Source organism: Pezoporus wallicus, unplaced genomic scaffold (genome assembly GCF_028554395.1).
Source record: "Pezoporus wallicus isolate ANWC-B61680 ecotype Strahan unplaced genomic scaffold, APGP_CSIRO_Pwel_v1 contig_818, whole genome shotgun sequence".
NCBI lineage: Eukaryota > Metazoa > Chordata > Aves > Psittaciformes > Psittacidae > Pezoporus > Pezoporus wallicus.
In genome coordinates, this window is record NW_026636248.1 from 9739829 (window position 1) to 9761095 (window position 21267).

The window sequence follows — 21267 nt, forward strand, 5'->3', positions numbered from 1 at the left end:
AATTCTTGGTGGAATAGAGATACTGTTCTGCAAACTACTTAATCCTTCAGTTTCACTGCACTTCTCTACTTTCTGTGTCCACCTGGTGTATGGACTGTGTTTACTGCAATAAAATTGGAAGAGATCATGCATATTGGCTCATGCAAGAGCTCTTTGGTGTATGAAATTCAATTAGTCTCTAGATCATGCTAGCTCAATGCTTGTGTGCCTTGTGGTATAGAAGCTGCAACAATCTAATGAAGCTGAAACTTTTTTGTTCTAGCTCTCTGAACATCAGCTAAAGACCTTGGCTTGAGGAGGGAGTTTGTTTATTGGAATGTTGACTCAGTGCATCTGTGTAAGATTCTTCGTTGCTCGTGTGATGTGTTGTAAAAAAAAGAAACTGCCTTTCTCAGGCGAACTCCTAGAACATTTTGTCAGTGACAGGACCATCTACCTTCTCCAGATTGTGAAGCATTTTGAAAAAGCTACAGTAATGAGCAAAAATCCAAGTCTAGTGATGAAAAAATACCTTTACTGTATGATTATTTTGTGGAAACGGAGAATCTTGAAGATGATATCACTTTGTCATGAAGATTTTAGGGAGCTGGGAAAATAATATTTCTAATCCTGTCATAGATACTGACTCACCAGGGATGTGGAAAGAAATCCTAAACTTATTATTAATTTTAATTTATCTCTTACTATTTTAAAACATTGGTAGGAGCAAACAAAAATCTTGAACAGCAAGGAACTACTCTAATGTTTCTTAATAAAAATGGTAACAATGATTTTTATCTTTCCTTTGTATAATGAATAAATTTAAAGTAAACTGATATAATCTGAAAATGCACTGCAGACTGGACTTTTTAATTTCTGTTTGTTGCTACTTCTCAGCAAACAAAAGAATTTCAGAGGTCTCCTCATATTGCATTGCTTGCTATGCTTCCATTTTAGTTTGCTCTCACTTTATCTTTCAAAGTCTCACAAAAGTTTTCCTTTTGAAATGTGCCTTTTTCCTTTTCGCTTGTCTCCCGTTTTAAATAACACACAATAGCACAGGACTGGCAAAGTGACAACATAACTGGGTGAGAAAATGAAATGTGTGACATGTCTCATTAAAACTTATTTCAAAACCTTGCATCACTGAAGAGATTTTCTTTAAATGTTACCTAAAGGATAAATTGAAGTAAGTGAATCTCTTTGGTGGGTAAAATCTGGCTCAAAGCCATGATGGTTAAATCTGGCAACAAAGAGACTATGGCACAGGATATGAGCTATTTTGAAAGTCTTTTGAAATAAGAGTAGCTAATGTTCAATTGCATCATTTAATAATTCAGTTCATGATGGCTAAAATAAATATGTTCATTGTGGGAATTCTGTATCAACTATTTTCTGCTGATTTCATGTAAATCTGCTCACTGTTGAGATTATGTTTAGAGAGACTATCATTATTATTCTATTCTGTTGAATCTGCTAATATTATATGTGCTCTTGAAACTCAGAGTGAAATTGTGAACGCTTCTGCAGGTATATTTTGGCATCACATGGCTAATGTGATTACTTAGAAAACAGCTCATAGGTTACATTTTAATAGGCTAAATTTTCCCTGAAATTTGACGTCAAAATTAAGAGAAATTAAGGACTTGTTTGAATAAAATATAAAAAGAGTAATTCAGGAGTGTACTGAGGTCTCATTGTTTCTGTGATACTTGGATTAAATTGAAATGTTGACAAACATATTGCAGAAGAAAGTAGAATCCCATTTTCTAGATTTGACAAATAAAAATTACTATTATAGAGTAGGAGAGTAAAAATGTGTTTAGTGAGATAATGGAATAGTCTGTTATTTGGAAAAGAGTATAGAAAACTGTAAACTCTGTCAGGCTGGACAGAGCCTCGGGCAACGTGGTCTAGTGTGAGGCATCCTTGCCCATAAACGGGGGGTTGGAATTAAATGATCTTAAGGTCCTTTCCAGCTGTAACCACTCTATGAGTCTATGATTGGAAGTTCTCCTATATGATATAGCATATTAAATTAAGATAAAAATCATATTGAGCTGTATTAATGCCTACAGTAAGAATTCATGCTAAAGGCTGGTTAATCATATATTCTGGTCTCTAGTTATCTGAATACCAATCACTGAAAATTCATAGAGGGACTTCTGAATCTGAAATTCAAACGGAAATAGGTGTGACAAATCTTAAAGTCTTCCTCTGGCGTTGTCATAAATAATCTCCAATTCCAGAAGTAGTTTGCATGTTAAAATATCTGACTAAACTAATCTTCTCTCTGTTTTCCACAGTAGCATCTTCTGTTTTTTTTTTGTGAAAATAGGATTAACACTTTGTATGGTATTCAAAAAAAGTCCGTGACCTTTATATTCAATCAGTAGATTTCAGACTGTGATGGACTTCAAAGTGTGTGGGGGTAAGAAAACCCACACTGCTGTAATTAGCAGGTTTGATTTTAATCACTGGAACTCAGTTAACATAGAATCCACACATTATAATTTTCAACTAATTTTTAAAGCAGAATTTTTATGTTCTTCATCTAAAGACTTCTGAAAGACGTTTCACAATGATCTTTTACAGATCTAAAAGATACGGAGCTGAATTTGATTGTGGCATCTTTTCATTAGCTCATTTTATTTTTGGTTGCATTACCTTTAAGAATAAGATAATATATATTCATGAACTGTTTTTTTCTTGCAATTAATGAAAAAAGAAATCCATCATTTAAAACATGTTTTTCTCTCTTTCTTGGATTGGTAACTCAGTTACTTTTTAAGCATTCACATAACAATCCATTTTGTTACCATCTCTAATTTTAACTATCTTCTCTTTAGCAACAGAATTAATAATATCCAGTGGTTTACAGTACCTTCCTTTTTCATGTATATGAAATCTTTCTCAATTTAAAAGTTTGTTACACCAATTTAGGTAGATGTACAGATATGCAAAATTGTGTTTCACAGTAATTGCAGTTCCTGTAAGATGAAATGGGGCTATATATAATAAAACCAACAGATGCCCTGGTTTTTATACAGTGAGAAAAAACTATATATAAAGTACGTTTCACTGACAGCTGAAAAAGGAAGTGTTTCTGTGGAAGAACAGCAAAAAAATTCACTGAAACGGGAGTTTGCAAAATATCAGTGACAGATACAAAAACAAAACCACATCTTCACAGCTGATCATTTTGTGCAATAAAATTTCTAAATGAAACAGATGTCTCTCTTTTTCTCAGCTTGGCTGACATGAATCACAGATGCCCATTAGCCAAAATATCTATAGGAAACACTTTATACTAAAAGTAGCAGAGAAATATTTTGCAGAACTTTCTTTTAATACTAGAGTAAAATGACAAAACTTTGCAGTGCTGTCTGACACACAGCTCATGCATTTCAGAACTGGGTAAAGATTCAGTGTTAAAGGCTGTCAAGCACTTGGTCTTTAGCGTTCTTGAGCCCTCTGATAATGTATGGATTGCATGAAGAGCTAAGAAAATGAAATAAGAGTTATTCTTTTTCTAACTTACACATAATACACATTTTCACTCCTTTAGTTATCTCTGGAAGCCTTGTTTGTCATATATATAGCTTTTTATTTCCTGGGCACCCACAAGACCTTCTGAAATGTCATTCTGAATTTGAAGTTTTCCTACAACAACGATAGACTGTTATATGTAGGCATAAAATTCAAACTGGATTACCAATCCAAAGTGAAATTATCAACATTCTTTAGAAAATGCAAAGTGTTATAGCTTCAATTGTTGTTCTGAACTATGCAGGTTGATATTCCTTATAAATGTGTTACTCAGAAATGCAACTACCAGCTCCCTCAAAGCCTTTATGTGGATGTCTCAGAATCTTATATTCAGCTCCTTTTCCAGTGTTTTGGCTAATATAATTGAAAAAAAGCTATAAAATTTGAATTTGGTGAAGGTAGGAGGTGAGTAGCACAAAAACGTCAGCTTAGTAAGAATTTTTTACTTAGTAAGTAAACTTCCAAATCAGCTTAGGAAAAATTTTTGACATGCACCTAGCTACAGAGGAGCAGTAAGAAACCATCAACATTGATGCTACCTTACGTATTAGACAAATAAGTATGCTGAAAAATTTAGCTCTAAATCCAGATTTGGATAAAAATATAGTTGTTTGAAACTGTTCATATATATATATATATATATGTGGTGTAGGGGTTTTCTTCATTTTCTGATTTAGTTCTGATCACTACACTGTGTTTGTGCTTCTAGTGCCAAGCAGCATTCTCGGGCATCAGAATATGCTTACTGGAATTACTAAATTTTTTTTTACAAGTTCCTGGTATGCTTTTGATAACTATCACGCTCCAAAACAATTTACATGCATGATTCATGAGTTAAATATTCCTGGGAACTGTTTGCATGGGGTTATGCTATTCTGGAGATAGAGAATTTATCAGAATGGATTTTTCCAGACTCTACTGATTTCTGAATAAAAGAACAGGCATTGCAGCCTCAATGTACTATCATCAACTTTTGTAAGAATCTGTAATACCAGATCTGTCTTTGGAAAGCACATGAGAAAACTGCATTTAATTTAAAGATTTTCTTCCTCCTCCCAATCTTTCTTGCGCAAACAGTCCTTTGTTTTGTATTTCTAGCACACATGTCTAAGGAGGAGCAACCTCCTGTAATTGCTGTTCATCATTCTGCTGTGAAAATACTGTATTATACCATGCTGGTCATGGACCACTAGTAAGCTCTGATACCACGATATGTTTGAAGATAAGGTGGTGCCTCCTCTCTAGAGAAGAAAACACTTAAAGCCTTTTGAGAACTAGTTACACTAAATGCCATTACATAATGGGCTGCAGCCTGCAAGATACTGTCCAGTCCCCTAAAAAGAATGTTACTTAGGAAGGTGAGAAGTCACAGCTTTAATGGGCCATCAAGAGAAGAGCATGAGGGGTTAAAGTTCACAGTTCACTCCCAAAAAAGGAGTAAGAATGGCCTGAAAGGTTCAGTTTGAATTCAGCAAGAGAAACAGAAGGCAAATTAAAAAATAAGATGTATTTGGGAAAGATTCCTCTTAACATCTACTTTCCTACTCTTCATTTTAGAATCAAATAAAGATTAATGAAATATTTTGTAAAGTAAACGTACACATATGTAATGTAAGTAAAGTTTGTCATTCTTTGATAAATATTTACAGTGTTTCCTTCCCAAGGTTTATTTCTGAACTGAAAGTTTCCTTATTTAGAAAATCAAAGTTCAGAACCATGATAAATTTCTGAATTTCTACCAAAAATGCTTCGATCCAGGATTCTGCAAGGAACACTGCAAGTATATTTGCAGTTCATTTTTGTAATCAGAGCTTCTACTTGATTTGAAACTTCTGCTGAACTCCAAAAGAAAAAAGTATACATTTCTTGCTGAAAATAAATCTGAATGCCAAATTCTTTCAGTTAATTATGCAATCAGTGAAACTGGAAGGAACTTTCCAACAGAAATCATGGTTAGTGTATGCAAAAGATCGAATGAACCAGCCGCGTTGCTGTTCTGAACAAAGCAATGTAATATTGATTTCTTTTTTTTTGTTTTGTTATGGGTGTACTAAAATTGGTCAGTACCACAGGTCATTAAGAGATGAAGTTAAGCTTTATATTACTTACATAATGAGTATTAAATCAATACTGAATGCTTAATAAATTTGTTTCTTTCCTTCAGGCTACTTACATTAGTTGATGGAGTGAAAATGATAATAACTTGAAATGAAATGTTCTCCAATTTAGGAGAAAGATAAATAATATGTGGTGTTTTGATTTTTTTTTAATTAGTATGACATCAAACCAGGTTTCTTTTCCTTAATTGTTGTGTGTTCTGTCATGTCTTTATCTACGTAGTGAATTTATAACTAGCACAGCAGGTTGGGAATTTTTAATAGGATCTCTTTGAGGAAGAAAAAGGTCAGTATTAACATAAGAATCTTCTTTAACAATTGCGTTGCAGAGGTTTCTTAGCAGAGAACAGGTGTTGCTGCAAAGCTAAATCTGCCACAGCAGTCAAGTCAAAAGATTCTTGGAGCTGTTAGGAAAAAAATGCTTCAGTATGTCATCATGACTGCCAGTCAATGGTGACTGAAGTTTACTGTGTTTTGTTGGTATTAAACATGTTCTTTTGTACACAGAATTATTTAATACAGAATAATTATTTTAAAAACAAATAAACTACTTCTAAATAAAATGCTCTGATTTTTCTTCCTTTTCAGCTTCATTCTGACCAGGACAAGGGAGATGGATCGCTGAAATACATTTTATCAGGAGACGGTGCTGGTACTCTTTTTATAATTGATGAGAAAACAGGTGACATTCATGCTACTCGGAGAATTGACAGGGAAGAGAAAGCCTTTTACACCCTGCGTGCCCAGGCTATTAATAGAAGAACTCTGAGACCAGTGGAACCTGAATCTGAGTTTGTCATCAAAATCCATGATATCAATGACAATGAACCAACATTTCCAGAAGAAATTTACACTGCTAGTGTTCCTGAAATGTCAATAGTGGGTGAGTGCTTTATACTGAGGCACCTGTGCCATGTTGCTGGCTGAGTAGTTTCTCCATCCCCTGAAAAGGCAGTCATGCTCAGAATTCTGCCTGATGGGTTAAGTATTTTTCATGTGATTTATTTGTTCAAATACTGAAATTGAATCCAGAAAGACATTTTTGTGATTTCTACTTGGACTATTTAAATTACTAATTTACAGTGATTTGGGACATAAATATAAATAGAAGTAGTCACTGGTGAATTACCCTCCTCCTGGAGAACTGTTAAAATAAGATTACTAAACTAGTGTGTTGAAAGCTCAGTAATTTTTTTCTTTCATTTTCACTGGAGGTCCCAGGTGGTGATAAGTATTGAATGGAGAGCTGTCCCCACTTTCCCTTTCTGCTGCTGAGGAGAGTTACATGTTTAGTCCTGTGCTGCTGATACCCTGCTTGAAAGCAGACACCTTCTTTATTCTCTTTTCTTTCGTTTTTTTTTAGTGTATGGACAAATCCTCTTGCGCTTTCAGTTCCTTCCTTAACTCACTCGTGAATGGCAGCTTCACACATCTTAAACAGCTGCTTGAGTTAATTTTTTTATGTTTGCAATGTATTTTGAGTTCTTAACTACAAAGTTGTGGCCTAGATCATGCCAGCTGGTCAGATTCAGAAACAAGGGCATTTTGGAATATGAACTATTATTAATTAGTACATACAATTCTTTAGAAAAAAAAAGCTTAAAAACATATAGAGTTTCTTTTTAAAAAAATAATATTCATTTATTTATTGTATAACTAGATATAATACTATGTTCTAATATTCAGAAAACACACAATAACTTCAGTAACTCTTTTGGCCTTTATTACAATTTTAATTACTATCACTGCTTGAACTAGATCAAAGACATGTATGTATACAAGTATTGAAGTTTTAGTACTTAGTTTCATGGCCTTTGGAAAGTATTAAAAGTGCAAGAAAACACATACTGAAATATACAATACTGAAAGATAATGGCCCTAGCAAGCGGTGCAGCAATGTGTGTTTCTATTCTTAATATGATATTTCAATCTGCTTTTATTTTGTGATTGAATAATTACTAAAAGTCCAAACATTCCTTTAGTATAAAGGATAAATAAAAAAAAAAGATTGAGGAGGAAATCTATTAGATGATTGCATAGGGCCATACTGGAATTCCATCGAACTAGTCCACATTAAGAGAAGAACTGAAATGTCTTCTTTCTTCACTGTTCCAAAATAGACAAAAGTTAATACTGATTTATTAATTTACTGATAAGTTCTCTAGAATCATGCATTTCTGTAAAGGTATATAGCTTCAGGCAGAGCATCCTGAAAAAGCATTGCTACGTTTTCTAGAGAAGCATATGGCAAGATTACAGTAGGGTTGAAATAAGATGCCTTAAAGCTTTCCCTTTAATTCTTATGTTCTTTCTATAAACTCCAGAAGGTATTGCTTAAAATTTTCAAGGAAAGATTTTAAGAAAATGACTCAGTGTGTACATACTATGGTATTTTATAACATTCAGTTATGATCTATTTATTCCTACTTTTGTCAGTCTCAGTTCCAGAAAGATCATCTTCTTAAGTGTTCTCAAATATCCAAGACATTATTTCAGTGATTCTAAAATACTTAGGATGTGAGGTTCCAGAGTATCTGTACATCCACATATATCATAAAAATTTGAAAGTGCAAAATACCCCAAAAATTACAGTGATAGTTGTCATTGTTTAAGCCAGCTGGTAACTCAGAACCACGCTGCCGCTCACTTACTCTCTCCTTCCCCTCCCATCTCCAGGCAGGATAGGAAGGAGAATCATAGGAATATAAACCCCACAGGTTGAGGTAAGAACAGTCTGGTAACTAAAGTATAATATGAAACTACTACTACTGCTACTAATAAGGGAAATAACAGGGAGAGAGAATATAAAATTAAAAAGGAAAGAGTAAAAAACAAACCCAAACAAAAAAAAACAATTAAAAAAACAGTGCTGAGTGATGCACAGAGCAATTGCTTACCACCTTCCGACTGATACCCAATCCGACCCGAGCAGTGATCTGGGCCTTCCGGGTGACTCCCCCCAGTTTATATACTGGGCATGACGTGCTGTGGTATAGAATACCCCTTTGGTTAGTCTGGGTCAGGTGTCCTGTCTCTGCTACCTCCTGTTTTCTTTGCCCCTCCTTACTGGCAAAGCATGAGAGACTGAGAAGTCCTTGATCAAAGTGAGCATTACTTAGCAACAACTAAAATACTGGTGTGTTACCAGCGTTTTTCTCAGACTAAAGCCTAAACACAGCACTGCACCAGCTACTTGGAAGGAGAAAAATGATTGCTACTGCTGGACCCAGGATGACAGTTAAGAAAAGAAAAAAAAAAAATCTTGGATGCATTTGCAGTAGCAACCCTGTGTCTTGCCCAAATAGTTACACTGAAACAAACAGACTGTTCTGTCAATAAAATTACCTTGATTTAGAGAATTATAACTAGGTTAAAATCTACCATGTTCCTGGATTTCATAAATGTGGTATTTCAGCTGCTAGACTACTATCTCATGGGTAGAATTTGCTTTTCACTTTATGGCTTTTAGCTTTATGGCTGATCCCTAGAGGCATGTGTTCATCTGTGGTCCATGAGCGGATGTCGTGATTTTAAGAGGTATTCCTCAAAGTTGATTCATTTCTGATTGAATTTTCCAACTTAAAAAAATCTACTCTGTAATCTCAAAACTAAAGGCTAAATGGACAAGGGGAGAAATGTTCTAGAAGCACCCGCTGCGTAGAACTTTTGAGACAAATAGAATTCATTAGAAATCTGGGAGTCGTCTTCAGTCTTGGAAGTGTGAAGAGGTCCCAGTTGACTGAAAGAATGCAAATGTCCCAGTTTTCAAGAAGGGAAAGAAGGAAGACCCTGGTAATTACAGGCCTGTCTCACTTCATTGTCTGATAATATTATGTGAAAAACTCTCCAGCACACAGCTAGACAAATCCATAATACACTGAATGAGCAATTGGCTGACAAGTCAGGCTGAAGGTGTTACAGTAAATAGGGTTATGTCAGGCTGGGGGCCAGTCACCAATGAGTTTTCTCAGGGCTTAATTTTAAACCCAAATGTTTTCAGAAATGTTTTGTATACAGGAGTCAAATGTACATTAAGTAAGTTTGCCAGTGATACTAAACTAGGAGGAGCTGGACTCCTCAAGGGTAGAGAGGCCTTAACTTACAAGTTAGAGGGCTGGGCAGCCACCAATTATATGAAATTTAATCACAGCAAGTGAAGGATTTTCCACCTGGGGTGGAATAATCCTGGTTATGCATACAGATTGGGAGAGCAGCCCTGTGGAAAGAGATCCGTAGGTCTGGATCGATGACAAGTTGAATTTGAGTCAACTGTGTGCCCTGGCAGCCAAAAAGGCCAACCATGTCCTGGGGTGCATCAAGCACAGCATAGCTAGCTGGTTGAGGAAGGTGATTGCCCCACTCTACACTGCATGGCTGTGGTGCCATCTTGAGTACTATGTGCAGTTTTGGTATCCCAGTGTAATAAAGACATCACACCATGAGTGTGTCCAGAGGAGAGCAACCAAGATTGTTAAAGGTCCCGAGGGCAACACTTACAAGGAGCAGCTGAGGTCACTTGGTTTGTTCAGCTTGAAGAAGGGAGGCTGAGGGGTCATTGAAGTCTACAATTTCCTTAAGGGAGGCAGCAAAGGAATAGGTGCTGATCTTCTCTCTCTGGTGAACTGTGATAGGGCATGAGGAAATTGAATGAAGCTGCATCAGGGGAAGCGAGGGTACACAGTCACTGGAACAGGCTCCCCAGGGAAGTGGTCATGGTACCAAACCTGTCAGAGTTCAAGGAGGGTCTGGATGATGCTCTTAGTAATATGATATAGTTTTAGGTAGTCCAGCAAGGAGCAGGAAGTTGGACTTGGTGATCCTTATGGGCCCCTTCTTATCTCTATTTTAAGAAGTGTCAAAAACATAGCTGATCTGCAGGTTTGCAACTGTGTTGTCTATTTATACACATGCGTACTTCAACCACAGTAATGAGATGTTCTGTATGCGCTTACCTGAATACCAGAAAGAAGACAGACATTGTAGCATATCTTACTACATATGCCTCATTGCTTTTAGAGCCACATTGTATAGTGCAGATAAGAGCTAGAGTTCAGAGATACTGGATTTCTTTTCTTACATTTTCAGCAAGTTTGCACATATCATTCATCAGTATATCACATCTCCGGTACTTAATTACTTTGGAGGTTGAAACTGGTGATCCTGTGCCTCTTTACTCTACTCTTGTGAGACCTCACCTGGAGGTTGTGTGCAGTTCTGGTGTCCTCAACATAAAAAGGACATGGAACTGTTGGAACAAATCCAGAGGAGGGCCACGAGGATGATCAGGGGGCTGGAGCACCTCTCGTATGAAGACAGGCTGAGAAAGTTGAAGCTGTTCAGCCTGGAGAAGAGAAGGCTGCATGGAGACCTCCAGGGATGCTGGGGAGAGACTATTCATTAGGGACTGTAGTGACAGGACAAGGGGGAATGGGTTCAAACTTAAACAGAGTAAGTTTAGATTGGATATAAGGAGGAAGTTCTTTACTGTAAGGGTGGTGAGGCACTGGAATGGGTTGTCCAGGGAAGTTGTGAATGCTCCATCCCTGGAGGTGTTCAAGGCCAGGTTGGACAGAGCCTTGGGTGACATGGTTTAGTGGGAGGTGTCCCTGCCCATGGCAGGAGGGTTGGAACTAGATGATCTTAAGGTCCTTTCTAACCCTAACTATTCTATGATTCTAGGATTAATAACCTGTTAAATCGATAAACTTTTAATCACCGGGCTTTCATTACCAATTCATAAATGAAGGCTGTTATTTCCTAATGCCCTGCTTCCTTCTCCAAAAGCATCAGAAGTGTGCAAGTAGCAAAAATGTGCAAGAAGCATTAGGAAATCTGTGCACCCCTTGGAGTACAGGGTTTGCTTCATCCTACAATGCTTTGTACTATAAGGTACTACAAAGGGGGCCAGGAGGTAAGAGACTATTAAGTCTTTATCTACTCCATCTTCCCCCATCCTTGAGTTACCAAATCATGATGTAGCCATACACCAGCCTCTTTCAGACCTGAAGCAGAATTTTTGATTTCTTAGTCAAGCTGTGGTATTAGTCAGATGGATACCTGAGAATGACTGTTTCTACTATCAAATACAGTGTTTGGAGGAAAGCCCATTAATTCTTCATCATCTTGTTCAACTTTTTCCTGCTGCTCGTTAGTCACAGTAAAGGCAGAGATAATGGGCCAACTTTAGGATCTGGGTCAGTATCCTCAAAGACATCCTTCCTGTTCTCCTGCAGTCTTTGTATGATTACTAGATGTTTTATTTTCTTTCACTTTTTTTCTTTTCCTTACTTTCAAAGTTTGTAAATCAGAATGTTCTTATGGATTTAACAGAAATCTTCTGTCCATCATACTCTTATCTGTCTCTTTCTGCTCATTTGAAGGTTTATTTTCAGTACCGCAGATCAGTCTATTTTCCGCCATACAGCTTTTCCCATGGTTGTTGCCTATTGGTATCTTTTAGACAAGTTTTCAGAACTTCCTGCTATTTAGACCTCTTTTTTTTTCCTCTCTTTTTCTCTTTTTTTTTTTTTTTAATCATCACATTCTTTTATTTGTTGCTGTTTCTCTATTCATCCCTTGTAGCCTATGTATTTCTAATCATTTCTTATCTTTATTGCATCCCATATTCTCAGTGCTGTTTCTACAATCTGTCATGCTCCCATACTGGTCTCTTCTGCTTCTGACTTAGTGATATCAATATATGCTTCATAAAATGTAATCACCCTCTCGGTTTACGTGTGAGTTACAGGTTGGGTATCCCACAGTTAGCATGTCATCTCTATCTGTGGTTCTCTTTTTGCCTTTCTCTTTAGACAGCAGTTAGAGCTACTTGCTTGTCTTTCTCCATAGTTTTTTTTTTGTACACTCCCTCATTAGTGCTATTCTGCCAATTCCCAGTCCTTAGTCCTCTCTGCCATAGCATTTATCTTATAATACTTACTTCTTTTTTTCCTATAAACAAAGATTTGTTTCTTTTTACAGTTATCTCACCAAACCTTTTGCATTTTCTGACTTAGAATTTCAGAGTACCCATAATAACAAGATTTGAAAACCCAAAATATTGTATTACATTTTTTAGATTTTTTACAGACTTTGATTTTGCTCTGCACACAAATCCTACCATCAGGAGAGGAGACAAAAAAAGGAAATAAGTCCCAACCAAACCCCCCAAAAACACCCCCAAGATTAAACATTTTTTCTTTAAAGGAACGTCTTAAAAGAATTAGAAATACCCACTGATGTACTTGCTTCCAGCTTATTGTTTTCAAAGTTACAGGAGTACCATGTAGCCAAAGACCTTTCTGACATTGATTTCTCAGAAAATTGAGCCTTTTCCACTTCTTCTCTGTTATTCTGCTGCATTAAACAGTTTATTTTAGGGGAGAACATGTGTTATTATTCCCTCGCTTTTCACTAGAAAGAGCAGAACATTCCTGTTAATTAAACTTGTTATTTGTATGGATAATTTACTATGGAGGGTACATGCTGTAGTCAAATATCACATAAGTGGGAGTAAGGAAAAGGAAATGTAAGTTTCAAATTCTGCTTTACAATGGATATTCTGTGGATTCTTTTTCTAGTTAATTATCTTCAGTGATTCTTATCTAATTTGTCTACACTGTAAGGTCAAAGTCATTAATAGTTGTATGGTGTTCAAAGATGCTTGCTAAGAACACATTAAAAAGGACCAAATACATTAATTACTATTATAGTACTGGACCCTAGGGAGATTCTAACATTATAATTAAAATTATGTTAAAATATGCCTTCTGAGAACTACAATAATCTGACAAATGACTGTTTATTTCTGGGCCTAGTTCATCACCGTATAGTTCTAGTTTACTGTATAATAAATTTGCAAGTATACAAGGAGAAAATTACAGAATTCATAGGTCTTACTAATAACATAGCTCCTGTAATGCTCTTATATGTTTCAGATTGTCCACATCACTGTCTCCTTTATGCAGTCCTATAGAACTTAGGTTAGACTCTTATAAACTTCATCAGAAGCAGCCTGTGCCTGTGTAAAAGACATAGCAACACCCATACCTGGTGGTGCTGGCTAAGTCACACTAACTCTGCAGCTTTTAAACCCCCCAACAGGACTGATCATATTCAGCATCTTCAGATTTCTGGTCTGGCCTTCTGATTAGATCAGTGTATTTATAGTATTTAGCATCTTCAGTGACTTCAGTGAACTGAAGCAAAACAAGGCAAGCTGATGGTTTGACAGTTGACGTGCACAACATAACTGATATCCTGATATACTCCTCCTGTTAGCTTCTTTGCATAGTTTCAGACAGTGGGTTTTTTTTTTGTAATAATTACTCATCTCTCAGCGTAAATCTAGAGACCACATTTCTCTTTCTCTTACAAGCAACAGCCAATATGAAAGTGGCAGCTTCTGCTTCCTGAATGGAACACAGAAGTCTAGCATTGCCCTTGCACTTTTCTTACCAGGTACCTGACTGGTGGAAGCAAAAGCCATATTGCTGAGGCAACATTAAAAGTATAGTTCATCCTTGCTGCTTTTGGGTAATGGGATACACATTACCCTGAGCACAACCCACTGAGTAAACCACGCTGTGTGAGTGATGAAATTAAGGAGCCCAAATCTCTTCCCACAGACTTTAAAGGGAAAAGGGTCAAATCTACAATTTTCAGAAGTGTGTGATAGATTTTATTGGGAGTATATGCAGCCATGCTCACTGCAGCTAGAGAGGACAGCTGGTATGATTTGTTCTGTTTCATGTGTATGTGTACTGCACCAATATGTGTATTATGATTAAGGCATCAGTAACTATTATACACATCTTATTACATAGCAAATACAATTGTTTGAGATTTATTTTCATAGAATCATAGAATAGTTTGGGTTGGAAAGGACCTTAAAGATCATCTGGTTCCAACACCCCTGCCATGGGCAAGGACACCTTCCCCTAGACCAGGTTACTCAAAGCCTCATCCAACCTGGTCTTGAACACTTCAGGCATGGGGCAGTGTCGTGGTTTAAACCCAGCCAGACAGCTCGTTCACTCACTCCCCCCCTTTCCCCCCTCTTTCTTTCCTTCCCTGTACTCCCGGAGGGACGGAGAGAATTGAAAAGAATGCAACTCCCACGGGTTGAGATAAGAACAGCTTAGTAACTAAGGTATAACACAAATCACTACTGCTACCACCCATAATAATAATAAGAGAAATAACAAGGGAAGAGAATACAACCGCTCACCACCTGCCGACCGATAACTCACCCCCCAGCCTGACCAAGCACTGACTAATACCTCATCCAACCCCGCAGATGTGCTGTCTGCTTCCTCCCGGCTTCCCTCCTCCCTGGCAGAGCATGAGGCTCAGAAAGTCCTAGGTCAGACTAAAACATCGGTGTCATCAGCTCTGTTCCCAGGCCAAAAGTCAAAACACAGCACTGCACCGGCTACTAAGAAGGAGAAAAATGACTGCTACTGCTGAACCCAGGACAGGCAGCCACAAATTCTCTGGGCAATTTGTTCCAGTGTCTCTCCACCCTCACAGTAAACAATTTCTTTCTTATACCTAATCTAAATATTTTAGATTAAAGCCATTCCCCCTTGTCCTATCACTGCATGCCCTTGTAAAAAGTCCTTCTCCAGCATTCCTTAGGCCCATTTTAGGTATTGGAAGACTCTTACAAGGCCTCCCCTGAGCTTTCTCTTCTCCAGGCTTAACAAGCCAACTCTCTCAGCTTGTCATAGGAGTGCTGCTCCAGCCCTCTGATCATTTTCATGGCCCTCCTCTGGACAAATTGAGCAGTTCCATGTCTTTTTTGGGGGCCCCAAAGCTGAACACATTACTCCAGGTGGGGTCTCATGGGAGTGAAGTTCAGGGGCGTGATCACCTCCTTCGACCTGCAGCCCAGGATGAGGTTTGCTTCCTCAGCTGCAGGCGCACACTGATGGCTCTTGTTGATCTTCTTATTGATAAACACCCCGAAGGTCTTATCCTCAAGACTGCTCATAATCCAGTCTCTGCTCAGCCTGTATTTGTGCACATTTGTGGGATTAGGGAAGTTTAGATTCAATTCATGAAGGAAATAGGGAAGAATGTACTGAAGCTGCCTATAGATCATAAATATATTTGAGAAGTCCAATTAACATTATTAGAAATTTTCTTTGTGGTCTGCTTGCATGGGAAATGATGTTCTGGGACCTCTACCTAGTACCATGTGAAACTAAGCTGTCCTTGGATGTTTCAGGTACTTCTGTGGTGCAAGTTACAGCTACGGATGCTGATGACCCTTCATATGGAAACAGTGCCAGAATAATTTACAGCATACTTCAGGGACAGCCATATTTCTCTGTGGAACCAGAAACAGGTCAGGCAAATTGACATTATTTCCATTAGCATAAACTGTTGGCTTTTTTTCATTTTAAAAATCTTGTATCACCTAAGAAAAAAATTATTTAAAAAAAAACCTAACTGAAATGAAACAATCTTTATTGCTTTTTTCTCGTAATATATAATTCTTATAATAAATACAAAACAGAGTTATTACAGCTGACACTATGAATTATAAATAACTTTACAGTGATACTATTGATACCTTAGGATCTAAGTAGCAACATTTCTGATAAAGGCAAGAATAAAGGTCTGTGTCCTAGAAAATGTTTTTTCTTAATGATTCCACTTGCGCTAATAAAAGGTGTCCTTTCTACTCATAAAACTTGTGCATAAATATCTTGAATTATTTTTAGCATGAAATGGAAAGGGAGCTGTGATGTGGAGCAAATTTGTTTAACAAAAAGATAGCCTGTACTGAAGGCTATTCATAAAGCTTATGAACAGAAATTTGTACTTTAAAATGTGAATATTTTAGAAACATATTTCACAGACTAATGCAAAAAAAAAGATGCATCAGATTACTGCAAATAAAAAATAAGGAGATTGTTAACATTTTTATTATTATTTATTTGTTTAAGGCATCATCAGGACTGCTTTGCCAAACATGAACAGAGAGAACAGGGAGCAATACCAAGTAGTTATCCAGGCAAAGGACATGGGAGGCCAGATGGGTGGATTATCAGGGACCACCACTGTCAACATCACTTTGACTGATGTCAACGACAATCCACCTCGATTCCCTCAGAGTAAGCTGCATTTAATAGTTATCTTGCACTGTAAGAGCTTCAAAGTGAAGAGTTAAGCAATCACCATCTGGTTTAATTTACAGTAAATCTAGATTATGGGGCACACATGAACAAAAGGCTTATGTACTGATTTATTCACTATTGTTAAAGCAGTATATTAAATGTTACAGCATTTGCTTGTTAGTTACATGGTCAAATATAACTGCAGGAAATCTGGAATACTTTCCAGAACTATGGGAGGGAGTAGTAGGTGGACTTGTAAGAGCATTAGAGCAATGTTCTTTTTCCTTACCTATTGCTTAAATCCTACACACTCCCCCACTGGAAAATAAAACATGTAGTAATTCTAAATATGCGGAAATGTTTGAATTGTAGTATCTGCTTAAATATTTAATCATGAAGAACGTGGAAAAGAAATTACTTGAAGGGAATCAAGCAGATTTGAACTTTTTCAGTTACAGTGCTACAAAACCTAATAGAAAATTTCCCAAAGTAAAAGGCATTTAACTTTTTTTTTTTTTTTACAGCTTAAGTTTACCAGTGCTTTTTATAATGCTTTTTAGCTTCCGATAGTACAGCTATCAAGACTGTTTATCCTCAAACTAAAATATAAAAACAAGCTTGATCTCTATGGAAAATGGAAATATTAAACTGCGTAACATCAAGCTTGTTAAAGGTGAAGCATTTTAAATACATTTGAAGCCTTTTGCTAGTGGTTTGGACATATTTAATAGTTAAAGTATTCAAAGTATCCTCATCACCTATTTTTTCTTCTGTATAACTCTACTGTATCCACTAGTTACTGATTATCAGTTTTCAGGCTCAAAATAACAAAATTGGCTTCAAATGATTCTGATTTTTACATGCTCTTTATAGCACAAATGCAGTATGAAATTTTGTTCATTTTGGCATTGTAGTTAATATATATGTATTTAGCTAAGATATTTATCACCATGTGATTTCGTATCAAAATCATGACCAATTGAATACTTACAGTTTGTGCATTTCCACACAGACCCTGTTCTGGACAGAATTTATTGGTAATTTGTTACTTTATGTTCTTGGTATTTCCACAACTTTCTGATTTACAATTTGTCTTGTTCCCCTTGCATATAGAGGATTATGGTAACTCGAGTGCCATGGAGGCAAGGAATGCTGGTACTTCCACCTGGGGTTGGCCTTTTTTCTTGTTTCTTGAACAGTGCATTAAATTAATACTTAGAATGATAGAATCAACTTTCTAGACCAATTTTACATGACTTATCTGGCAGTCCAACATAATATTTGAGTCAGATAAGGACCTGATGTAGCAGGTATTGGAGCTTTGTTTCAACTGTAATATTTCAAGTGTTGTCAGAAGTAAGGAGATGGTGTTGGACAATGATAAATGGAAAAAATGGAAAATGGAAAAAGTTGTTTACAAACCTTGGAGCCTGAGTCTGACTGAAACTCAGTGCATCTGAGTTATAGCAACTTGGATCTTCTGTGAGACTGTAGACTGTTTTACTCTATAAAAATATCCACCTTTACTTTATATGCCTATTCGAGAGTAAATGGGTAGAAGGGTAAACATGAATAAGTTTACTTTTTCATTCTTTCAGTCTGAAGTATTTCCAGACATAAGTGGATAGACTTTAATCTTCCAGTTGATTTTCACTCTCCTCAGTACATGGAAAAGCTTTTTCTTTCCTTGATTCTCCCGTTTTTATTCCTGACAGACAAATGAAAGAACATAACTCACTGGAGTAAATGCAGACAATTACTCTCTTTGAGGAAGAAGTGAGAGAAAAAGGGTGGACAGCAGAATTTTGCATGAATAACTATAGTTTGGTATAGTTTGTGTTACAATACAGTTTTTAAAACTCGCTGCATCCAATAGTTAGTCAGTGCATTAACTATCTTCAGTGGCAAAAATAATAAAACAGTCTCTCATACTATGGTGAAGATTTCTATAAATCAATATTTTGTTATAAAATTATCTTTCAGATTATAGGTTTCTGGTTATTTTCACTCTGTGTTTCAACTATCTTTTTAGTAATTAAAAATATAAGCTCTTATCACTTTGTAGAGCAAGTTATTGCAGTTGGAGTCAAAGTAGTGTCCACAAAAGCGTAGCTTAGGGATGTAGTTTTAAGCACTTTAGAAAAAAATATGGGGAATGCTGACACACTATAAAACTAACTATGACATACAAATATTAATTGAGAAAAAGGTGGTTTTTCATTGTAGTCTCACAGTACTGAATAAATACTTAATTGGAGCAGAGGAGTTTTTCTTCTGTTTTTGGTTAGTTTTTTTTTAACCATCAGGCGATTACAAACAGATTATGCACTAATGTAGCAAAGTACACAGATTTATGTATTGGAGAAAGGTAATGAAAATGTCAGAGCAAATGCAAGATGAATCACTCAACTGAAACACCAAAATGTGACTGAGAAAAAAAATATCATAGAATGTGGAGTGTATGTGGCCATAAAATGTATCAGTTTTATGTCAAAAGCTGCCTAAGTAAAATTATATGAAGAAATGAAATTTCAATATTTTTCATTCAACATTTAATTACAAATGTGAATGTGGTGTTTGTTTGTTTGTTTTTTTTATTTTGCTGGAGTTTTTGGTTTTTATTGTTTTTTGGTTTTGTTTTTGGTTTGGGATTTTTTTTGTGTTGGCAAACTATAGCATACTGAAACAGAAAAAAAGAGTTCTGTAGAATGAGAAACTAAGTCTCAAATGTCCCAATAAACAATATGTTTTTTTCAGTGAATATTCTCCAAAACAAAAACAGTTCCTGTATCACTCTGTATCCTGTTTGTAATATAGTCTGTTGAGAGACACACATAATCTCCACATGATTTACCTGTGCTTTCCTGAAGATATTACAAGATCATGTTGCCAGTGGTCTTCCCATTCTGCCTTGCCACTGGTCTCTGCCTATGATTCTTCCCGATTGCACAAAACTAATGACTCACTTTATGTACTTTTCTGTACTTCTTATTTGTAATGACTTGTAAATGTGCTGTGTTTTGGGTAGCCTGTTCAACTTTTTTCTGTTGCGATTGCTGGCCTTTACCATTTCCACTTCTGTGTTACTGTTAACTGTCTTTCTAACTCACCTTACTTACCTTAGGAAGTCTGTAAGTAAAACAGCAAGTCTTGGAACAGTTAACTGAGGATAAAGAAGAAAATGTTTTTCAATAGAGCTTTCATGACTTAACTTTCATCTCTGTAATGACAGCTGTATCTGCATTAATTTAAAAACTTTTTTCTGACAGTTCTTCATAGTGCATAATGTGTCCCACATGTTTTCCTACCGTATGTTCTGACAGATGGGACCAAAGATCTCAACCCTTATTTACAGTTTTCACAGTAAGGCTAGGACATAGAATACTAAAAAGTATGGTAAGATACTTATTTTAATTTATTGCAGCATGTCTGAATGGTGACAGTTTTATTCCTATGTTTCTTATCAGCTCTGTGAGACCACAATAAAGGAATACAACCGAGCTAGAAAAGTAGCACGAAACCAAAATTGCAATATTCATAAGCCTTATTTAAGTATGAATTAACTGGTTTAACAAGTATGGACATACTGTCTGCTTGTGGATTTTCAAAAACTTATCCTGCATTAAGATGTCATTCAAATGTATTTAATATTGTATCTGACTATCTAAATTTGAAAGCTGAAATGTCAGTCTGCTGCTTAGACTTGGCCAGAGAACGGGATTCGTTCTTGGTATTGCTTCCATGATAAAATAGATGTAAAATCTACTGTATCCCAAATATAAATGTATACATCTATATAGATGTGTCCCAAAGTTAACCAAATACCTTAGATATTAAGGGGAAAGAGGCAGAGTGAAGCCTGAAAAGAACAGAGAGCAGTCTTTTCAGATTATATTTGAGGGATGACGCAGACCAGAAGACCTAGCTGATTCTTCTTTGAGATAGAATAGAGGTCCTTTTCAATAATGTTTTTCAATTAATTTGTTTCCTACGATTTTGTTTTCAATCTTTTACCTAAAGTTTTCTTCTGCATTGCTCTCTGCCTCACATTTTGCCCACCCCCCAGTATTAATTGACGAGTTCTCTAGCATAAAGATACAGAACAATATGCTGTCAGCAATTGTGTGACACAGTCTTACTTAACACCTATGGGGCTCCTGAGTGGTTCTTTGTTTCTTTGCTAGGTACCATCCACCTCCGCATCCCCGAGTCCTCTCCAATTGGGACGGCCATTGGCAGCGTCAAAGCCACAGATGCAGACACTGGAAAAAATGCAGAAGTACAGTACAGAATAATAGATGGCGATGGAACAGATATGTTTGATATTGTGACACAAAAGGACACACAGGAAGGCATCATAACTGTGCGAAAGGTGTTAAGAACATTCACTAAATGATTTTTGTGTCAATGTTATGCCACAAATGTTCACTGCAAAAAAAGTGTCTAGATCATAAGATGATATGTTCTAACTGCTTAATGTTTGCAAGCATCCCCTA

At 36.5% G+C, this 21267-nt stretch overlaps 1 protein-coding gene across 3 annotated transcripts in view; it reads left to right on the top strand.

Moving 5' to 3' along the window:
• The window catches only part of CDH10 (cadherin 10), a 93134-nt gene that overhangs the window by 54217 nt on the left and 17650 nt on the right, over positions 1-21267 (top strand). For all 3 annotated transcript variants that reach the window (XM_057399427.1, XM_057399426.1, XM_057399428.1), the window contains exons 3-6: positions 6234-6528; positions 15877-15996; positions 16601-16768; positions 20956-21143. In XM_057399427.1, coding sequence (XP_057255410.1) covers positions 6234-6528; positions 15877-15996; positions 16601-16768; positions 20956-21143 — 771 coding nt within the window. The remainder of the gene's footprint in view (positions 1-6233; positions 6529-15876; positions 15997-16600; positions 16769-20955; positions 21144-21267) is intronic.